Genomic DNA, 21,188 nt, shown 5'->3' with positions numbered 1-21,188 from the left:
ATGTAGTGAGTTGTGTACACACTTTGAGAACAGCACAACACGGTTGTTTTGGCAGCAGCTGGCAATGAGGCCACAGTTGCAGAGCTAAACCAGGACCCAGGGTTGGAGCGAGCTGCTTCAAGGATGAGTCAGAAGAGCCACAAGTTAGGGGCTTTGGGACAGTATGGTGTGCCTTTGGACCAAATCACAACTCACAGCCCCTGCCCTGCCTGACATCTCCCAATGGAAATGTCATCTCCTGTTCTGGTCTCTGTTGTTGGAGTCTGAGAACTGTCTTGACCTTGGTGTTTGATTCATCTCCACGCCAGCATGTGCATGGTTAGTAGTCATTTATATTCTTCTCCAGGAAATCATCAGTAGGAACAGATGTCTTTTAACTTAAGCTGTTCATTGGCCACATTTAAGCAGCTTCCTTTACCCTTAATGACACAGCTTGGTGGTGAAATATGAGGTCTCAGACGGGGTTCTGCTGCCAGTTGCACACACATCCTTAGATTTACCACCTGAACTTCTCCAGGTATCGAAACAAGGGATAACATTACTTCCTAGGCCTTCCCTGTTGTCGGATTTGGTGAAAACTGCTAGGTTTAATTCTCTGTCGTTTCCCCTACCTGACTTTGGTAAAAATGATGATTGAAAGGTTGGACAAGTGATTATTTTTAGAATCACCTTCTTTTCATTTCAGAGGAGCTTTACTCAAAAGGAAGGAAGGCAGAAGGGAAATCCAGATGGCACACGTGAAGGGTGTTACCCATTGAGGAGATTCTGGTGGGCGGTCTTGGGTGCAGTGGTAGTTAGTGACTACACAAAAGTGGGTTGGTTTCATTCCCAGCTTTTTGTGTGTGGACATTATAACAGCTTCGAGGCACATCTCCCACTCTCACACCTGAGTGGTGCAGCAGAGAAGACACAGAAATGCCAGAGGATGGCTAAGCATTTCGGCAATCTGCGTGTATAGCTAGCAATCCTCGGCCCCTCTCCTCTTTCCCTGCTAATGTTGAAAAGTGAGGTAAATGTAAGGGGACACTTTGGCCTATGTCACCCAATGTCAGTTCTAGAATTAGTACTTCCAATGCACCTGGAATCCCGAAATCTCATCTTAATAACTGATTTGAACACAGTTCCTCCTCCCACTCAAAAAACACTAAAAGTGGGAGCATATATATTGAATTTAAAACTTTTAAATTTTTGTAAGTTTTACTCTTTCTCTCTCTTCCCTCTCCTATCTCCACCTTCTCCCAGTAGCAGTCTTTAAAAAGCATGATGTAGTTAAACAGCCAGATCCAAGAAAAGGGAGGATAAAGGGCTCCAGATAATTCCCAGTTTGGGTTATCAGCCCTCACATAATGGAGAGTTGATTGTGCTTTATTTTCTTGTTATTTGAGGGGAGGGAAAACTCCATAGAGATGGGAAAGGTACATCTGGAGGAGATCTGAAATATTCCAGATTCGAGATAAGTTTGCCTGTAAACCGTTCTAATGTCGGCTTTGGAATATACCATGCAAAGTACTAAAGGCCAGTAAAGCTTCCTTCACAGATTTGGTAAGAGGGGGCAGTTAGCTGTAACAGTGTGCAGCCCTGGAGATCATAGACCAAGCTAGGAGAAATAATTATGCACGGTAATGGGCAATTACAGATAATGGCCTTTTGGGGGTGGCAGAAAATACATAGCCCCACAGTCTTGCCTGGAATGAACACTGAAGAACACATTAACTTTATAGCGAGCTAAAAGTGCAGCCCTGGAACTGCAGCACTCCCCCCGCCCCATATAAATAAAATCCCTGTCTCACTTAAGGGAAGCACTGTAGTAGCTACACTTATCAAAAGCCGAATTGAATACACGAGGAGGCGGGGATTTGCGGTTGGAAGGGAAGGTCAGCCCTTTTCCACCTGCTGGTTTTGTCTCACAAGTAGAGATGGCTCAGGGCTCAAGGCAGGTACACAAGCGAAGGGGTTGTTTGCTTTCCTGGCGCCAGGTTTGTGTTTGACGTTTAAAATAGCCTGTCACGGTTGCCTTGTGGGAGAAACAGATTGTTCCCGCATTTCCTGATTATGACTGTGGGGAGTGATATCACGCCGACTGCATTCAAGGCTACTGTCTGACCTCAGAGAAGGCCAGGAGCGGAGGATTCTGCTCCTTTCCAAGTTCAGTTGTACTCAGGAAGCCCTGCCAGGTGCAGCCCAGGCCTCCTGCGGTCCCTCAAAGATGAGCATTGGGAGCAAGGATACCTTTTTTGGGGGCAGATAATTTGGTGGCTCTCTTGCTTGATGGCAGAGAACGCTGTCACTGTGTCGTGAGTGTGATGACAACAGCGGCTAACACTTCTCGAACACTGACACCGTCAGAGCCTTTTTCGCCCTCTGTGGTGTAAGTAGCAGTCTTAACCCCATGTCATATATAGACTCTGGGGCAACGGAGACTTGAGTATTAACGGCTCCAAGGTCCCAGGGCTGTAGATTCCAGATCTGATCAAGAATTTGACCTGGGAGCCTGGGTTGGTGCTCTCAACCCGAGGCTCTGCTGCCTGGCCGCATTGTGTAGTGGTGAATGCCTGTTTTACTGAAAGAAATGTCCCTGGCTTAGGGGTAAACCAGGAGGCGTCCGGTTGGGCCTTTCCTGCTGACTGCTAACTAAGCAGCTCAGTGTGCCAGCTCAGGATGAGACGCTGACTCCAGTCGCTCTGAAATCCATCCTCCTGGAAAGAGAAGAGCCTGCGATATGGAGGTTCTCAAATTTCTGACCCTCTTAAAAAAAATTCTTCAGGACCTCAAAGAGCTTCTGTTTATGTGAATTACATCTATCAGTATTTATTGAATTAGAAACTAAAACTGAGAAATTAAGAATACATTTGTTGGGACTTCCCTGGCGGTCCAGTGGTTAAAACTCCATGCTCCCAATGCGGGGGCACAGGTTCCGTCCCTGGTCAGGGAACTAAGATCCCACATGCCGCGCGGTGAGGCCAAAAAAAAAAACGAATACATTTGTTAATTCCTTGAAAATAGTAAATCTATTATTTGTTAACCTAAGTAACATATTTTAATGAAAAATAACGATACTTTCCAAAACAAATTAGTGAGGGAGGGCGGCATTGTTTCACATTTTTACAAATATCTTTTATATGTCTGGCTTATTAATAGAACACAGCTGAGTTCCCATATGTACTTCATTCAGTCTGTTTTTTTTTTAAGTCTTTATTGAATCTGTTACAATATTGCTTCTGTTCTGTGTTTTGTTTTTTTTGTCATGAGGCATGTGGGATCCTTCTTAGCGCCCCGAACAGGGATCGAACCTGCACCCCCTGCATTGGAAGGCAGAGTCTTAACCACTGGACCGCCAGGGAAGTCCCCAGTCTGTTGTTTTGATTGAAATACATGAAAGACAGTTCAGCTTCACATAGATAAATAGTTGGAAAAGGAAGAGAAATGCTTGAAGAGTCTTTTGAGATCACTGTGACTATTCTTTGATACTAGACCAAAACTTGACAAGTGATAATTTCTTAAAGATTAGTTGCAGTGTGGATCTGAAGCCATGCTAATGAGTTTTTGGTACTCAGTTAAATTAAAATCCATCTTGCACTTTAAATGGATCTGTCAACCATGCATTATTTAGTAATGTCATGCATTGGTCATTTGGAAAATATTTGTTCACTGAATTGTGCAGATTTTCCAAATGTTGACATTTCATTATGAAATATCAGAGAATCCCACTCCTTAATGTCACTGCTGATTTTGTCAGAATGCTCTTTGAGTTTGGAAAGCTGTCAAGGTCATGATGGTGGATGTAAGTTTTCCAGAATTCTGGGTTTTACTCTAAAGCTCAACGTTTTGGCAATAAATACTTTCAGTTGTTTTCCTTGAAGTGATAGGCTCACTTTTTTCATTTTAAAGAAAATGTCTGCCAAATACCCAAGTCTCAGTAACTGTAGTTTGTCATCAGTCATTCTTTCAAGTAAATGGTGTTCCATTTAAAACAAAAAAAAAAGCAATGAGCCTGGCTCTTCATTCAAACATTTACACAAGCGCCTCCTCCAAGGAAAACATCAGCACAAAGCAGCAGAAGTGCTTTGTAAGTCCTTCCCACTTGGACACCATGATAATAAAATGCAGTCAAAGGTAGAGATTTAATCAATTTTTTTCCTGCTTTATCAAGGGCATCTTAAGCAAAATTGACATAAAAATTTAAAACTATTTTACTTCATAGCAGTAGGGAATACAGTGACTCTCAGTGCAGTTTGGTTGAACTGCCTTGATTCCTGCTAAGGAACCACGTTTTCCCCACCATTGCTTCTGCATCATCAGTGCAAGTGTCAACACAGAGAGAAAGGCCAATAGCAGCTTTACGTTATTGTGGAAATACTTTTGACCTCATGGACCCTTGAAGAGGCGGTGTGGGCACGGGGCCTCAACCACATTTTCGGAGCTGCTGCCATAGGGTATAGGAGTGGGAGTTCCTGGTGCTAAAACGCCAACCTCTGGTGGGTTTAAAGCAGTTGTCGCCCTGCTGGTGGAGTCACCCTGGCGGCTCTGAAGACTTCTGATGCCTGGGTCCCCAGCCAGAGGCTCTAATGTAAAGGGTCTGGGGGGTGGCCTGGTCCTGAGGGATTTTACCCTCCACGCTACCCCATGCAGCCCAGGGTGAGAGCTGCTGTTTTGGAGGCAGGTTCTGTTCCTGGGGGACCCAGTCCTTCTCAGCAGTTGGTTAAGGTACTGTTCTTGATGACTTGAAACATTTTATAGGACAAATACCCAACTGAAAACCAGGGGTATTAAATTGATCTGGGTATATAATCTTGGGTTGAACAAAAGCCATGTGAAATAATACCAGACATAATGTGGCTTTTTATCTCTTCACATTTACTTAAGGGTCTAGTCCTTCTCTTCAGATCACCATTGGGGACATGCAGAAGCAAAGACAAACATCGACAATCTTATTTTTCTTTTCTTTTCTTTTCTTTCTTTCTTTCTTTCTTTCTTTCTTTCTTTAAACATCTTTATTGGAGTATAATTGCTTTACAATGGTGTTAGTTTCTGCTTTATAACAAAGTGAATCAGTTATACATATACATATATCCCCGTATCCCCTCCCTCTTGCGTCTCCCTCCCTCCTACCCTCCCTATCCCACCCCTCTAGGTGGTCACAAAGCACTGAGCTGATCTCCCTGTGCTATGTGGCTGCTTCCCACTAGCTATCTATTTTACGTTTGGTAGTGTATATATGTTCATGCCTCTCTCACGCTTTGTCACAGCTTACCATTCCCCCTGCCCGTGTCCTCTAGTCCATTCTCTACGTGTCTGCATCTTTATTCCTGTCCTGCCCCTAGGTTCTTCAGAACAATTTTTTTTTTTTAGATTCCATATATATGTGTTAGCATATGGTATTTGTTTTTCTCTTTCTGACTTACTTCACTTTGTAGGACAGACTCTAGGTCCATCCACCTCACTACAAATAACTCAATTTCATTTCTTTTTATGGCTGAGTAATATTCCATTGTATGTATGTGCCATATCTTCTTTATCCATTCATCTGTCGATGGACGCTTAGGTTGCTTCCATGTCCTGGCTATTGTAAATAGAACTGCAGTGAACATTGTGGTACATGACTCTTTTTGAATTATGGTTTTCTCAGGGTATATGCCCAGTAGTGGAATTGCTGGGTCATATGGTAGTCCTATTTTTAGTTTTTTAAGGAACTTATATACTGTTCTCCATAGTGGCTGTATCAGTTTTACATTCCCACCAACAGTGCAACAGGGTTCCTTTTTCTCCACACCCTCTCCAGCATTTATTGTTTGTAGATTTAAAAAAAAGTTTTAACATGTTTATTGGAGTATAATTTCTTTACAGTGTGTTTGTAGATGTTTTGATGATGGCCATTCGAATTGGTGTGAGATGATATCTCATTGTAGTTTTGATTTGTATGTCTCTAATGATTAATGATGCTGAGCATTCTTGCATGTGTTTGTTGGTAATCTGTGTATCTTCTTTGGAGAAATGTCTATTTAGGTTTTCTGCCCATTTTTGGATTGGGTTGTTTGTTTTTTTTGATATTGAGCTGAATGAGCTGCTTGTAAGTTTTGGAGATTAATCCTTTGTCAGTTGCTTCATTTGCAAACATTTTCTCCCATTCTGAGGGTTGTCTTTTTGTCTTGTTTATGGTTTCCTTTGCTTTGCTAAAGCTTTTAAGTTTCATTAGGTCCCATTTGTTTATTTTTGTTTTGATTTCCATTTCTCTAAGAGGTGGGTCAAAAAGGATCTTGCTGTGATTAATGTCATAGAGTGTTCTGCCTATGTTTCCTTCTAAGAGTTTGATAGTGTCTGGCCTTACAGTAGGATCTTTAATCCATTTGGAGTTTATTTTTGTATATGGTCTTAGGGAGTGTTTTTTTTTTTTGTTTTTATTTTATTTTATTTTTTTTGCGGTATGCGGGCCTCTCACTGTTGTGGCCTCCCCCGTTGTGGAGCACAGGCTCCGGACGCGCAGGCTCCGGACGCGCAGGCTCAGCGGCCATGGCTCACGGGCCCAGCCGCTCCGCGGCATATGGGATCCTCCCAGACCGGGGCACGAACCCGTATCCCCTGCATCGGCAGGCGGACTCTCAACCACTTGCGCCACCAGGGAGGCCCTTAGGGAGTGTTTTAATTTCATTCTTTTACATGTAGCTGTCCAGTTTTCCCAGCACCACTTATTGAAGAGGCTGTCTTTTCTCCACTGTATATTCTTGCCTCCTTTATCAAAGATAAGGTGACCATATGTACGTGGGTTTATCTCTGGGCTTCCTATCCTGTTCCATTGATCTATATTTCTGTTTTTGTGCCAGTACCATACTGTCTTTGATTACTGTAGCTTTGTAGTATAGTCTGAACTCAGGGAGCCTGATTCCTCCAGCTCCTTTTTTCTTTCTCAAGATTGCTTTGGCTATTCGGGGTCTTTTGTGTTTCCATACAAATTGTGAAATTTTTTGTTCTAGTTCTGTGAAAAATGCCAGTGGTAGTTTGATAGGGATTGCATTGAATCTGTAGATTGCTTTGGGTAGTAGAGTCATTTTCACAATGTTGATTCTTCCAATCCAAGAACATGGTATTATCTCTCCATCTATTTGTATCATCTTTAATTTCTTTCATCAGTGTCTTATAATTTTCTGCATACAGGTCTTTTGTCTCCTTAGGTAGGTTTATTCCTAGATATTTTATTCTTTTTGTTGCAGTGGTAAATGGGAGTGTTTTCTTAATTTCGCTTTCAGATTTTTCATCATTAGTGTATAAGAATGCAAGAGATTTCTGTGCATTAATTTGATATCCTGCTACTTTACCAAATTCATTGATTAGCTCTAGTAGTTTTCTGGTAGCATCTTTAGGATTCTCTATGTATAGTAGTATCATGTCATCTGTAAACAGTGACAGCTTTACTTCTTCTTTTCCAATTTGGATTCCTTTTATTTCTTTTTATTCTCTGATTGCTGTGGCTAAAACTTCCAAAACTATGTTGAATAATAGTGGTGAGAGTGGGCAACCTTGTCTTATTCCTGATCTTAGTGGAAATGGTTTCAGTTTTTCACCATTGAGAACGATGTTGGCTGTGGGTTTGTCATATATGACCTGTATTATGTTGAGGAAAGTTCCCTCTATGCCTACTTTCTGGAGGTTTTTTATCATAAATGGGTGTTGAATTTTGTTGAAAGCTTTCTCTGCATCTATTGAGATGATCATATGGTTTTTCTCCTTCAATTTGTTAATATGGTGTGTCACATTGATTGATTTGCATATATAGAAGAATCCTTGCATTCCTGGGCTAAAGCCCACTTGATCATGGTGTATGATCCTTTTAATGTGCTGTGAGATTCTGTTTGCTAGTATTTTGTGGAGGATTTTTGCATCTATGTTCATCAGTGATATTGGCCTGCAGTTTTCTTTGTGACATCTTTGTCTGGTTTTGATATCTGGGTGATGGTGGCCTCATAGAATGAGTTTGGGAGTGTTCCTCCCTCTGCTATATTTTGGAAGAGTTTGAGAAGCATAGGTGTTAGCACTTCTCTAAATGTTTGATAGAATTTGCCTGTGAAGCCATCTGGTCCTGGGCTTTTGTTTGCTGGAAGATTTTTAATCACAGTTTCAATTTCAGTGCTTGTGATTGGTCTGTTCATATTTTCTATCCCTTCCTGGGTCAGTCTCGGAAGGTTGTGCATTTTTAAGGATTTGTTCATTTCTTTCAAGTTGTCCATTTTTATTGGCATATAGTTGCTTGTAATAATCTCTCATGATCTTTTGTATTTCTGCAGTGTCAGTTGTTACTCCTCCTTTTTCATTTCTAATTCTATTGATTTGAGTCTTCTCCCTTTTTTTCTTGATGAGTCTGGCTAATGGTTTATCAATTTTGTTTATCTTCTCAAAGAACCAGCTTTTAGTTTTATTGATCTTTGCTATTGTTTCCTTCATTTCTTTTTCATTTATTTCTGATCTGATCTTTATGATTTCTTTCCTTCTAACTTTGGGATTTTTTTGTTCTTCATTCTCTAATTGCTTTGGGTGTAAGTTTAGGTTGTTTATTTGAGATATTTCTTGTTTCTTAAGGTAGGATTGTATTGCTATAAACTTCCCTCTTAGAACTGCTTTTGCTGCATCCCATAGGTTTTGGGTCATCATGTTTTCATTGTCATTTGTTTCTAGGTACTTTTTGATTTCCTCTGTGATTTCTTCAGTGATCTCTTGGTTATTAAGTAGTGTATTGTTTAGCTTCCATGTGTTTGTATTTTTTACAGATCTTTTCCTGTAATTGATATCTAATCTCATAGCGTTGCGGTCAGAAAAGATACTTGATACGATTTCAGCTTTCTTAAATTTACCAAGGCTTGATTTGTGATCCAAGATATGATCTATCCTGGAGAATGTTGCGTGAGCACTTGAGGAGAATGTGTATTCTGTTTTTTTTTGGATGGAATGTCCTATAAATATCAATTAAGTCCATCTTGTTTAATGTATCATTTAAAGCTTGTGTTTCCTTATTTATTTTCCTTTTGGATGATCTGTCCATTGGTGAGAGTGGGGTGTTAAAGTCCCCTACTGTGATTGTGTTACTTTCGATTTCCCCTTTTATGGCCTTATGTATTGAGGTGCTCCTGTGTTGCATAAATATTTCCAATTGTTGTATCTTCTTCTTGGATTGATCCCTTGATCATTAAGTAATGTCCTTCTTTGTCTCTTGTAATAGTCTTTGTTTTAAAGTCTATTTTGTCAGATATGAGAATTGCCACTCCAACTTTGTCTTTTTTTTTTTTTTTTTTTTTGTGGTACGTGGGCCTCTCACTGTTGTGGCCTCTCCCGTTGCAGAGCACAGGCTCCAGACGCGCAGGCTCAGTGGCCATGGCTCACGGGCCCAGCCGCTCCGCGGCATGTGGGATCTTCCCAGACCGGGCACGAACCCACATTCCTGCATCGGAAGGCGGACTCTCAACCACTGCGCCACCGGGGAAGCCCTTTCTCCTCCTTTGTTTAAAAGTCTTCTACCAGGAAAACCTTCTCTGATCCCTTAAATTCTCCCTTGCTCTTCATCAACACAGAGAGAAAGCTCCTTTAGGGCAGGGTTAGTTAGGCTTTTGCTTATATTCTGGGCATTCCCTGCCCAGCACTTTGGGAGCTGCTGCACACAATAGATGTGCTTGTTACTCACTGAGCTTCTCAGTGGCCGCGGGGCAGCATGTTTCAAATCTCGGCAGCTCCCTTGGGAGGCCTGAATTGCTTTATTTTCTCCATCGTCCTGCATATCTCTTGCTTGTTCTCTTTGATCTGGTCATGCTCATCTCTCTCTCTTTCCCTCTGTTTCTCTCCCTCCCTCCCCCCCCACCTTTTGGTCTCCCCCAGATCCCTTTGCATCCCACACTGACTTTCACACACGTTTGAAACAAGCCTCTCTGGGTTTTAAAGGCCAACCTCAGGTTCACTTTGTTATGCAAAGCCTTCACCCTACAAAGAAAAGTGACCTTGACGCATTCCTCCAGGATCAAATTACATTAAAAAAATATTCCTTGGGAAAGAGGAGAAATGGGCTGTAACATATTCTCTGCCTTGTGGTTGAGAGTGGAGAGTGATGTTAATGAGCCAGCATCAGCAGAACTTGTGCTTTGAAGGCTGGACTTAATTTCGCCCTCCTGGCCACACAAGTTTTGTGTTTTCCCATAGCCTTAGTCAGTCTCTCCTTCTGTGTGTGTGTTTCAGAATCCCCCCTTACTGCTGGGCCTTGCAGCGTCAAGGAGTACGTCTTTGTCCCCCACAGTGCGGCAGGTTGCCTCGCACACATAGGCGCTCAGTAAGTTTAGTGCTCAGTGCTCTGAACATGAGTTGTTTCTCCGGAATCAGGGGAAGGTGGCAGCTGTGATGATGCCCCTCGTCCACCATCACGGTCGACACTTAGTGGTGTGAACAGTAGGCACGCTGTCGCCTCAGTCATCAGGCCTCTCCTGCGCTAGCTCTGTTTTAGCTCGGAAAACCCACCCAATCCCTTGGTCAGGATGGTGAGCTTTTCTTCTTGGAGTTGGACGAGTGCTCCAAGGGGCCAGGCATCAGCTCACAGACCGACTTTTCTCCCCATGTATCAGCGTCTCCCTTTGGGTTCTTTCCCTTGTAGGGGAAGAGTCCTGAGGCTGATTGCTCAGTTTTCCCTAAATCTAGGAAATATCAGGAGCTGATTAGTCTGGACATAGGGTTGCCCTGCAGTGAAGACTGCTTAAAAGCAGGGAGCTGAGGGCTTCCCTGGTGGCGCAGTGGTTGAGAGTCCGCCTGCCAATGCAGGGGACATAGGTTCGTGCCCTGGTCCAGGAAGATCCCGCATGCTGCGGAGCGGCTGGGCCCGTGAGCCATGGCTGCTGAGCCTGCGCGTCCGGAGCCTGTGCTCCGCAACGGGAGAGGCCACAACAGTGAGAGGCCCGCGTACCGCAAAAAAAAAAACAAAAAAAACAGGGAGCTGAGGAAGCCACCTTGTTCCAACTTGTTCCAGCGAGCAGCACCCCACTGTCTCCTCCAGATTCCATGACATGTCATCAAACAACATTGTCTTTTCTTAAGTCCTTAATTTTCCTTAAAAAAAAAAAAAGAATGGGGACAATGACTTGTACTTTTGCTGTACCTTCCTACCACTCAGCACAACATGTTAGTAGCTGGTGGGTAATTTTGAGATCTTGGACGTAGCAGTGCACAATTCTGCCTGCTTAACACTTAAAACTAGAAGCTAAGTAGGACAGGCACCATGCAAGGGATGGGGTTATGAAGAAAAATAAAACCCGGTACACATAAATCTACCACTTACTTGAGATCGCTGTGAATCATAAATTTTGGCTTCCTATGTGGTCTTTCATATAGAAAACTGTGGGGTTTGGTTTTGTCGTTGAAAAGGGAGTATGGCTTCAGGTTTGCACATAAAGGACACAAAGTGCAACAACTCTGGGGATCTTGACACCAGACAAGAGTGGGAGAAAAAACCTTCACATACCTTAAAATGAATGACTGGTTAACTACTATTAATATGCCATGGGCCCAGAGACCAGTATATAACACTGCAGGATCAATAAGGGTATTTATCATGTGTGGGTATTGATCTCTCAGGAAGGAGTGAATCATATTTCACGCTGCATATGTTAGTGCAAAAAAAAAAAAGTAGCAGAGGGATTGGGAAGCCTTATCAAAGAATGGGACGTGTTGAAGGTAAATAAATGTACAGAGCTACAAATCAGACCATTGCAATAAGAAGACATCGATTCTATAGGCAACGTCTCTGCAAACGTCTCTGTTGGATGATTGCTGCTGGTCATTTTTCCAGATAACATACTTCTCTGGGCACTGCTTCCTTTCTTAGCTGTTGAATCCAAACCTGCTGATCTTTCTTCCTTACAGCAGACATTAGGACTATTCCAGTCATAAGTAACAACACTTAAAACAGCTGGCTTCGTGCTTTCATTTGCATCTTGGCAGAGGACTTAGGGGTTGATAATTCCTGTTAAGGAGCAACCCCATTTTCCTGGAACAGTGCCACTGTACTTTCTCTTATTATGAATATCATTGTTAAGTCACCTTGACCAGTTTTTATTCTAGAAAAATAAAGAGTGAGATCCAGCTTAAGAATTTTCAGCAGACTCATTAAGGCGTTTGCTTTTCAGTATACTGCTCTGGTCTTTGTAGTTAGTCATACTGGCCTTGTGGTTTAAAGTACACACACACACATCCTATTTCAAATTTTGTATGCTTTATATATTTTGTGGCTTGTGAGTTGGAAATCTTTCAGGTTTATAGTCAGTTTATAGTGACACTTAGCGTGACTTACCAGCTCAGTGGTGAAGAGACTGTCTCCAGTTACTCTTTGGGGAATTCTGCTGTAGCAGAGGTTAGAGAGATGGCACATCCTGCTTGTATTCTTACTCTGGGCGAGAGCTACATGTTCCTTCTCAACCTGGAGAGAGTAAAGCATGATCACTCAGCAGTGGAGCAAGGACCTGAAAGGGGAGCTGGGCGGCCTCCCTGGTCCCTGGATGACAGGTGTTAGTGGTGTAACGTGGTTGTTTGAAGGGGGATTCCCAGAAAACCAGGCATGCCAGTAATTTTCATGCCGTTCCTTTTTCCCCTTTACTGCAGGCTCCCTGTGCGAGCTTACAGTTACCTCTTCTGGCCTGGAGAATTTAAAGAGCCTCTCCATTCTAGTCTATAGACCACGTACATATCTAGAAGAGACTGTTCTAGCCTAGTCTGTTCTTCTGCATCCTTATTCTAGATCCTTCTTTTGTGCTTGCATCAGACTGATTTTCCTAAAACATTTTTATGTTACTCCCTTGCTTTGAAAACTCATCGACTCCCTAGAGCTTGAGGGGCAACCAGAAGCCCTTGGCTGGGATTCACATGCAAGGCCTTGCACGGTTTGTCCCAAAAGTAAGTTTCCAGTCTCAGCATCCGCTGTGCCCTGACGTGACCTCTACACTCCAGCCAGGCTCATGTGGTCACTGTCCCTGGAACACGTCTTGTCCTTTTCCTCCTGCATTATCCTGTTGATATTCTTCTCCTCTCTCGATTGCCTTGCCACCCTCCTCGCCATCTCTGAATCACCTCCATCCTGCCTCACGTCTCCACTGCCTTTGCTGATGGTGACATCTGCCTGTACTGTTGTCGTGGCCACTGGATCATTACTTGTAGGAGTCTCGGTCTACACCTAATTTTCCCGAATAGATGGGACCCTCTTAAGAAGAAATGAAACATTTTGAATATTTCTTTGTGCCTTTTACAATGTCTAGAGCAAAGCTTCGGACAGTTGTTATATGATAAATAATGAAGTAATCAAATATAAGTACCAAAATAGACCTTCAGGGGATTTCCCTGGCGGTCCAGGCCTTCCAATGCAGGGGGTGCGGGTTCGATCCCTGGTTGGGGAGCTAAGATCCCATATGCCTCGAGGCCAATAAAACCCAAAACATTGGGCCTCCCTGGTGGCGCAAGTGGTTGAGAGTCCGCCTGCCGATGCAGGGGATACGGGTTCGTGCCCTGGTCTGGGAGGATCCCATATGCCGCGGAGCGGCTGGGCCCGTGAGCCATGGCCGCTGAGCCTGCGCATCCGGAGCCTGTGCTCCGCAACGGGGGAGGCCACAACAGTGAGAGGCCCGCGTATGGCAAAAAAAAAAAAAAAAACCCAAAACATTTAAAACAGGAGCAATACTGTAACAAATTCAATAAAGACTTTAAAAAAATGGTCCACATAAACAAAAAAATTTTTTTTAAATCAGCCCCACTAAACAAAAAAAACACCTTATGATCAAGAGTAAATGATTTCTGCATTACCTGCTCCTCTTGATAGTCCAGAAGCCTTATGAGGAATAGTATAGTTTGTCACTATACTAGCACTTGAAAGGGTGAATTAAGCTTCTGTGGTTAGAATAAATGAAGAAAGCCTGGGTGTGAGCCATGAAAATCAGAACCATCTGGCAGCAGTATACACACAGTACCCACAGCTTGTGATCCAAGCTCTGCAGTGATTTCTGTAGAAGCCCAACGTCTTTATTCAATGGAATTCATTTGTATGCTCTTACTTGGTAGCCAGTCAGGGCTGTCACAATAATGCAGTCAAGAGTCACATATTTTTAGGGATAATTTATAGAGCAGTTGCTTTGAATCTTTAAACTAGTGGTTCTCCATCTTTTGAGCACATTAGAACCTACTGAAGGCTTTGTTGTAACTCAGGTTGCTGGGCCAGCCCTCAGAGTTTCTGATTCAGTGGGTCTGGGGTGGGTCCGAGAATATCCATTGCTACAGATTCCCAGGTGATGCCAATGCCACTGATTCAAGGACCACACTACCCTCTGAGCACCACTGGATTAGACACATAATTTGATGGATGTTTATTTCAGCCTTGGGAAATTTCCACTTACTGGTAGCATGCACATAAAGGCTGGGAGGCATAAAGATGTTTTGAACATTGACCAGGAATTTTAATTTGGAGCTTTAAAATACGGTTTGGTGGTTTATAAAATAAGCATTTGGTAGTTCCACATGTCCCTGGAATGGGTGCCCTCTCCTAGTGCTTTTTTTTTTTTTTTTTTTTTTTTTTCTTTTTGCGGTATGCGGGCCTCTCACTGTTGTGGCCTCTCCCGTTGCGGAGCACAGGCTCCGGATGCGCAGGCCCAGCGGCCATGGCTCACGGGCCCAGCCGCTCCGCGGCATATGGGATCCTCCCAGATCGGGGCACGAACCCGTATCCCCTGCATCGGCAGGCGGACTCTCAACCACTGCGCCACCAGGGAGGCCCTCCTAGTGCTTTTTAAAATGTCACTTTTTGAGAGTGCTTAAACATTTAAAGAGTCTAAAATATTTAGGCATTTACTCATAAAGCTCAAATGATTTTTACTGTTTATTTAAATGCTAGTGTGAATCGAAACTTTTCCAACATATATCTTAATTTATTCTTAAAGGTCATTATAATTTGAAAGAGGGAATAAAATATGGGTAAGTAGAAAAGTGATCGCATTTTAATTAATTACAGTCATCTGTAGCAAAACAAATCCTTGCTTTGACCTGATGTAGCATTTTATTTGAGGTTTACTCTGAAATTTATTGAAGCCATGCTCTTGGTACTTTGAGGATTCTGACTGACAACATTTTGTTTCTGGGTAAACTGAGGCCTGATTAATGGTCCTGACTAAAGTTATGATGTAGAAATTCATGAACCTGTGTCCTGATCTGAGAATGCTCGTGTCTTTGGGTTTCTGTTTCATTCTTTGCCTCCTACTGTATTTTGTTTTCTTTATCAAGAAGCTTGCTTTTGAAGGGCAGGCCCTAGGGGTATCCAGTGTTTTTCAACTGCAGGGATGGGGATGAACGTCTACAATGCCTTCCTAAATGCCTATGAGATTGTATACGGATGTCCCACTAATGCTTATGACTGGGTGGTAAGAGTATGTCACTCATTCCTTTTCTGATTTAAATAACTATATAACTTATCATTTTTTGTGAAACTTGTATTGCTTTTGTAATCAGGTTAACATAAAGACATGACATTGAAAACAAAAGAGTTAGATACAGAAAACCATCTATTTTGCCACTACCTTGGTGTTTAAAATAAGAGATAGACCAGTGGGAAAGTTCAGGAGGAAAGAATTGCAGGTGCCTTCTCCTGACACAGGTAGAGGGATGGAATTGGAACTTTTCATCTTGTTAGCTGGGAAGAGGAGGAGAGAAGAAAGGAAAGAGATGTATAATAAGAGAGTGGCCCTGACAATGCATCGCCAAGAGCCTGAGGTGGACGGACTTGCTACCCTGTCAGAGAAAAGAGACTTCAGTGCTGACTATAAAATGAGGCTGTAGAAACACATTTTGTTGTAGATCTCTCCCAAACCTTCCAGAGCATGCACATGTAGTCATGCCTTCCCCACATTCAGTCAGAGGACACTTTCTGAGCACCTGCTCTGGGCCACGTGTTGCTAGTCCTGGGAATTTCTCTCCACAGGCTTCTCCCTGCCTACGTGTGTTCAGCCCTTCTCTGTGTTTTAAAAATGAAATAACAATATCTTATTACTCCCTGGAGCTTCTAGTTTTTCCTCGTATTTATTTTGATGACAGGCTACTTGAAAAAACACTGTTCATTGATCCCTTCTGCAAATATTTACCCCCAGGTGTCCCGCAGTGTGCTCAGCACGGGGGATGCACGGCAGCGCTGCTCACTGGGTCGTCCCTTCCGACCAGACAGAAGGCTGTTCACCATCAGAGAGAAGGCTCTTCACCGTATTCATCTGCTTCCTCATCGCTCACTTGCTCCTTTTTCTCTCGAAGGCTTCTGCTTCTCCAACACTGTGCTAAAACCACAGGGCCCTAAAGACCCAGCCCTCTATGGGTCTTTTCCAGAACTAATTTTGCTTGATCTCTTAGCCGGGTCGACACTGCAGCCTGCCCCTCTGCCTTCCCTGTCGAATTTGTCCTCTGTGGCCTTGCGTTCTCTCCTCCATTCTCCAGGGTTCTGGCCTTGGCGCTCTTTTCTCCTTTCAGAACATACTCTTCCGTAACAGCTCCCTCCTCTTCCCGGACGCGGCCAGCATCTCCCGGTGGTGACTCCTGGATCTCAGCTTCTAACCTCAACCTCTCTCATGAGCGCAGGTGTCGAGTTTCTCGGCCTGGCTCCTCTCCCCCATGTCCGTGCCCCTCTGGCCCCTTGGCGTGATGAAGCAGACTTACCACCTGCATCTCTGCTGCCACCCCAGGCCTCCTGCTCTTCCTCTTTGGCTTTTCCTGCGTCTCGTGTCCTGATGCCCCTCAGTCCTGCAGTTCTCTTGAGCTCATCTCCCCCCGTGTCTCTGGTATTTGCAGTCTGCTGAGTCTCTCCCTGACTGCTTCAGTGGCTGCCTGGTGGCTCTCCCTGCCTCTGGGCTCTCTTCCCTTTGCTTGTCTTAAGAATTGCCATCAGTTGAATCACTCCAAAGCACAGCTCTGATCCTCTGTGCTCCTTGCTCAGATATCCTCAGTGGTTCCCACCACAGCCTGGAAAGAGTTCAGAGAGCTGGCCTGAGGCTTCCCCTCGCCTGGCTGCAGCCCGCCTGTCAGACTGGCCCTCTTTTGCCCTTTTCACAATTCTTAACACGACAGCCCTGTCCATCACTCCCAAGGTCCCCTCCCACTTTCCTGCTTCCATCCCTTTGTCTTTGCTGCCCTGTTCTCAGTACTCTCTTTTTCTCATTTTCACCTATTTCCTGCTCCTCTTTTAAAGTACAACGCAGGTGCAGTTTTTTTCTATGACGGTCTCTGTAATTCCTTTCTAGGTTGCATGTCATCTTTCCAGCCTTTGAGTTTCCATAAAAGTTTATGGGTATTCCTGTATGAGCGTCCTTGTTATAATTTGTAATCCCGTCGTCCATCCTATACTGTAGACTCCCAGTGGGCAGGGGCAACCTGATACCTTGCAGCCATTTTAGGCACTTGGCCAACTCTTAGAACATTGTTTAATAAATGTCTATTGGAGAGATGACTTAGGAGTCCATTCAGTTGTTTATTGGCATTGACAGCTTAACATCTAGACCCTGGGTCGGCAAACTTCAGCCTGTGGATCACTTTGGCCCACTGCCTGTGTTTGTGAATAAAGTTTTATTGCAACACAACCACGCAGCAGCCTGTACATTCTGCAGAGGAATGGCCACAAAGCCTAAAATAGTTACTAACTGACCTTTTACAGAAGTTTGTCTCCCAGGGTCTATACCATTGTCCAGACTTCAGGATTCAGTATCAACGGTTAGAAGGAAGTGAAGGAAGCAGTGTTTTCTTAAACTCTTAGCCTCTTGCTTTGGCTCTCGGATATATCTGTGTGGACATACACATAGAAAGGGCACTAGGATTTTTTTATTACTTTATTTAAAGTGAAATACAGTTAATTTTGTTGTAAGACTGTTGCAGACAGCCAAGTTAACTAGATTTGATCTCTAATTTCTTGACATTAGGCTAGGAATGTCTAGGTAGAAGTTAGACCTGGTCAGGCTTTATGTGATTAAAATGGCCCCTGCCTAAAATGTTTTTGGTATTCTCAGTAAAAATAATCACCAAGGGTCTGCCAGCTGTACCGCCAGTTACGCCAGCCTTAGGAACCCTGCTGTATCCCGATCGCAGGAGCTGCAGCATGCTCAGGTGCCTTGGTCTAAAGCTCTGCGGATCTTGAGGAGGAAGGCCATACGTTGGCAAGGTTTAGAGGTAAAGTTCTGTAGGCCCCCATATTAATACCATGTTGTCTTTTTCTTTCTTTCTGTTTTTTCTTCGTAGAGGGCCGGGTGGTCATCCAGGATATTCCTGCTGTCACCAGCAGAGGGCATGTGGAGAACACACCTGACTTCGTTTCCGACTCCACCTACTACAGCAGCTTCTACCAGCCGTCTCTGTTCCCTTACTACAACAACCTGTACAACTACCCGCAGTACTCCATGGCCTTAGCCGCTGACTCCCCCTCCGGGGACATGGGAAACCCTCTCGGGGGCTCCCTTGTGAAGAACAGCCTTCGGAGCCTCCCAGCCCCTTATATGCCCGGTCAGACAGGAAACCAGTGGCAGGTAAGATGTTAGCAGGGAGTGAACTGGGTATGTGAAAACCACACACGTAAGCACACATGCACAGACGCGCACGCCCAACTCAGCACACATGGGTGCCATTATGCAAAACGTGTAGAAAGTTTTCACTCTACCCGTAACATCATTTAACCCCAGAGGTTGACTGCAAGGAGTTGTAGAGAAATATGGCTATATTTGTTTCTGTTTTCAAATTTTACCTTTCTCATCCTTCGATGTCATTTTGCATAAATACCCAGTTGGCCAGAATCAGCTTCACAAGTGGCTTATGTAAGAGGCCCCGTTTCCTCTAGCCTTATCCCCACTCTTTAGAGCAGCTTAGAAAATGCTGGTTGTGGCCTTCTGGGTGGCAGTAATCCCAGTGATGAATTTTGACCCTGGAAGGGAGATGTGTTCTGATCTGTATGTTTGCATGGAAGGAAGGTGAGAGAAGAACTAGGTCACTGCTGTGCTGGGCCAACTTGAGAGCATTTTCAGCTGGGAATGGAGGTCAGTCTTTCATGTGCTAAGTATGTGCTTCTGAAATAGTGTGCCATCAAGAGCTTTTACTATTTGGGATAAAACAAAGCATTTTGCATTATCAGGGAATGTTTATTCAGCACTGTTCTGCTTCCTCAGTTTTCACCATTTCTATCATGCCAATGTATCAGCAGCAGATTCAAGGCCTGGAAAGCAGTCACAGGCTGGATTACCATGTTGTGGGAATGTGCATGCATGAGCACTTAGACTCTGCTCCTCCAAGCCCCCCTCCGACTGTAAGACACCAATTTTGAGAGAACTGTTCTCATTTTGGATGCATTTACTGTGCTTGGGCTTTCCCAGCTAGGCTTTGATTCCAGCACAATGCAATGTATGTATGTGGGAGTTTAGGGTAATTGACCTTCTTATACTCACTGTTTAAAAATGTGCATTGACGTTTTCCTCAGAGCAGTTCTATTCCATTTTGCATTTGTAGATGTGGGGAAGTTGTTGATATTCACATCACCCCATTTTTGGGGCTCTCACACTAGCCTTAGGGATCTGACCTCCTAGGCATGTTAACGTGTCAGCTTTAATTCCCCAAGCTAATCATCTTCATAAGTTTTCTATGCGTTTTAATTTTAGAATCAGACTTTTTAAAAAGACGTTGGAACTGAGAGGTGATATGAGTGTAAAGGAAATGCGATGATTTATGGATCTTCCAGCTGGACCCCTACAGGCCTTTCAGAGTGCCAGTTGGATTTTATGATTTGGGGCAGGTTTTAGGTTGATTTCTGTTAGAGACTCTCCTCTAAGAAAGGAGAAAGAAGTATCTTATGGTTCTTAAAAACCAGCTCATCCTACAGACTCCCATGAGCCAGGGACTACTACTGGAGCATCCTGGTTTTCTGGCTACTTCCAGCCTTTAAGGAGAAATTAGGGAAGGTCTCTGAACCTGTTGGCTTATGAGGAAAAGGATGAGAAAGAAAATTCTTAAGTGTCTTATGAAAGAAAGAGAGCTCACGATCAGCTGCATCAGAAATCTTCTAAGTTAATTTACCCTCCCACTCTGTCAGGATCTTTCCAATGGTGTAAGATGGCTGACACACTAATGTTTGTTCTTAACTCCACCTGGGAGACCTGGGGAGGGTGTAGCAGAAGACTTGGATTTCCTTGGAGGTCTCTTGCCAAGGTCCACCCTCTGGGGGACCAGGGACAGCCAAGAGGAGACATTCTCTTGGGCAGCAGCGTTGCCTGGTTTTGGAGCGCTGCCACAGCCGCTGTGTACAAGGAGAGATGCCCCTAAGGGCAAGTTCTTATACCCCTGCTGCCAAGGGTGAGAGGAAAAATGTTACCCAAACTTTCTTAGTCATGTGGGGGGCCTGCAGTTTTGATGCTGTTGGTGCCTTCTCTAGAACCACCGCTTACTAGACTGGAGAAGGGGGCCCCTGGTTAGAGGCCCAGGAGAGAAGCCGAGGCCTCATTTAACATAAGAGTTTGTTTTCAAGGAGGTCTGGGCTCAGTCTATTTCCTAGCCAGTTTTCACCACTGGTAATATATGCCCATCTAACGGATTATTTTGCAGAAGTAGGTCCTTCTCTGCTACTGTGGTTGATGCCTGTTCCTCTTCGTCAGTAATAACACCCACCCTGATAATTACCATTTGTGGAGCAGTGAATCCTCCCCACAGCCCTGGGAGGCAGATGGTATTGTCCCCTTTTTACAGGTGAGGACATGGAGACTCACAGGGCACCACGGTCACATAGGCACCAAATGGAGAGCTGGAGTTTGAATCTATAGCTGTCTGGCTCCAAAGCGTGTTTCCCAGCACTGCCTGGTTAACACTGGGTCTGCAACAGACTCGGAGCTACAGAGACGGCCATCAGTTAAGTACGAATACTGACACCCTCTTTAGCTCTTTAGGGCTTGGAATTGCTACCTGTGTCCTTTGCTTTTTATTGGGGGTCTTCTTGGATCCCTCTTCTGATTGTCTCTCTTCACTTGTGGAGGTTAGAAAATAATCAGAAAGTTCTAGAACAGTGCTGAGGTATGGTCACTTCAGATAGTGGAGAACAGAGCCCCTGACACTTCCCTGAAATTCTCGGTCTTGGCCATTAGTGTTTAAAATATGCTGAATTCCTTGCAGTTTGGAAGTTGCTTTTGGAATCTGCG

General features: G+C 44.0%; 1 protein-coding gene across 1 annotated transcript in view; it reads left to right on the top strand.

The window, feature by feature from the left end:
- The window catches only part of DMRT1 (doublesex and mab-3 related transcription factor 1), a 102,617-nt gene that overhangs the window by 21,943 nt on the left and 59,486 nt on the right, over positions 1-21,188 (top strand). The window contains exon 3 of the mRNA XM_060100491.1: positions 18,259-18,542. Coding sequence (XP_059956474.1) covers positions 18,259-18,542 — 284 coding nt within the window. The remainder of the gene's footprint in view (positions 1-18,258; positions 18,543-21,188) is intronic.

The sequence above is a fragment of the Mesoplodon densirostris genome, chromosome 6, assembly GCF_025265405.1.
Source record: "Mesoplodon densirostris isolate mMesDen1 chromosome 6, mMesDen1 primary haplotype, whole genome shotgun sequence".
Taxonomy (NCBI): domain Eukaryota; kingdom Metazoa; phylum Chordata; class Mammalia; order Artiodactyla; family Ziphiidae; genus Mesoplodon; species Mesoplodon densirostris.
Note: the sequence above shows the minus strand (reverse complement) of the source record. Positions and strands in the feature narration are given on the sequence as shown.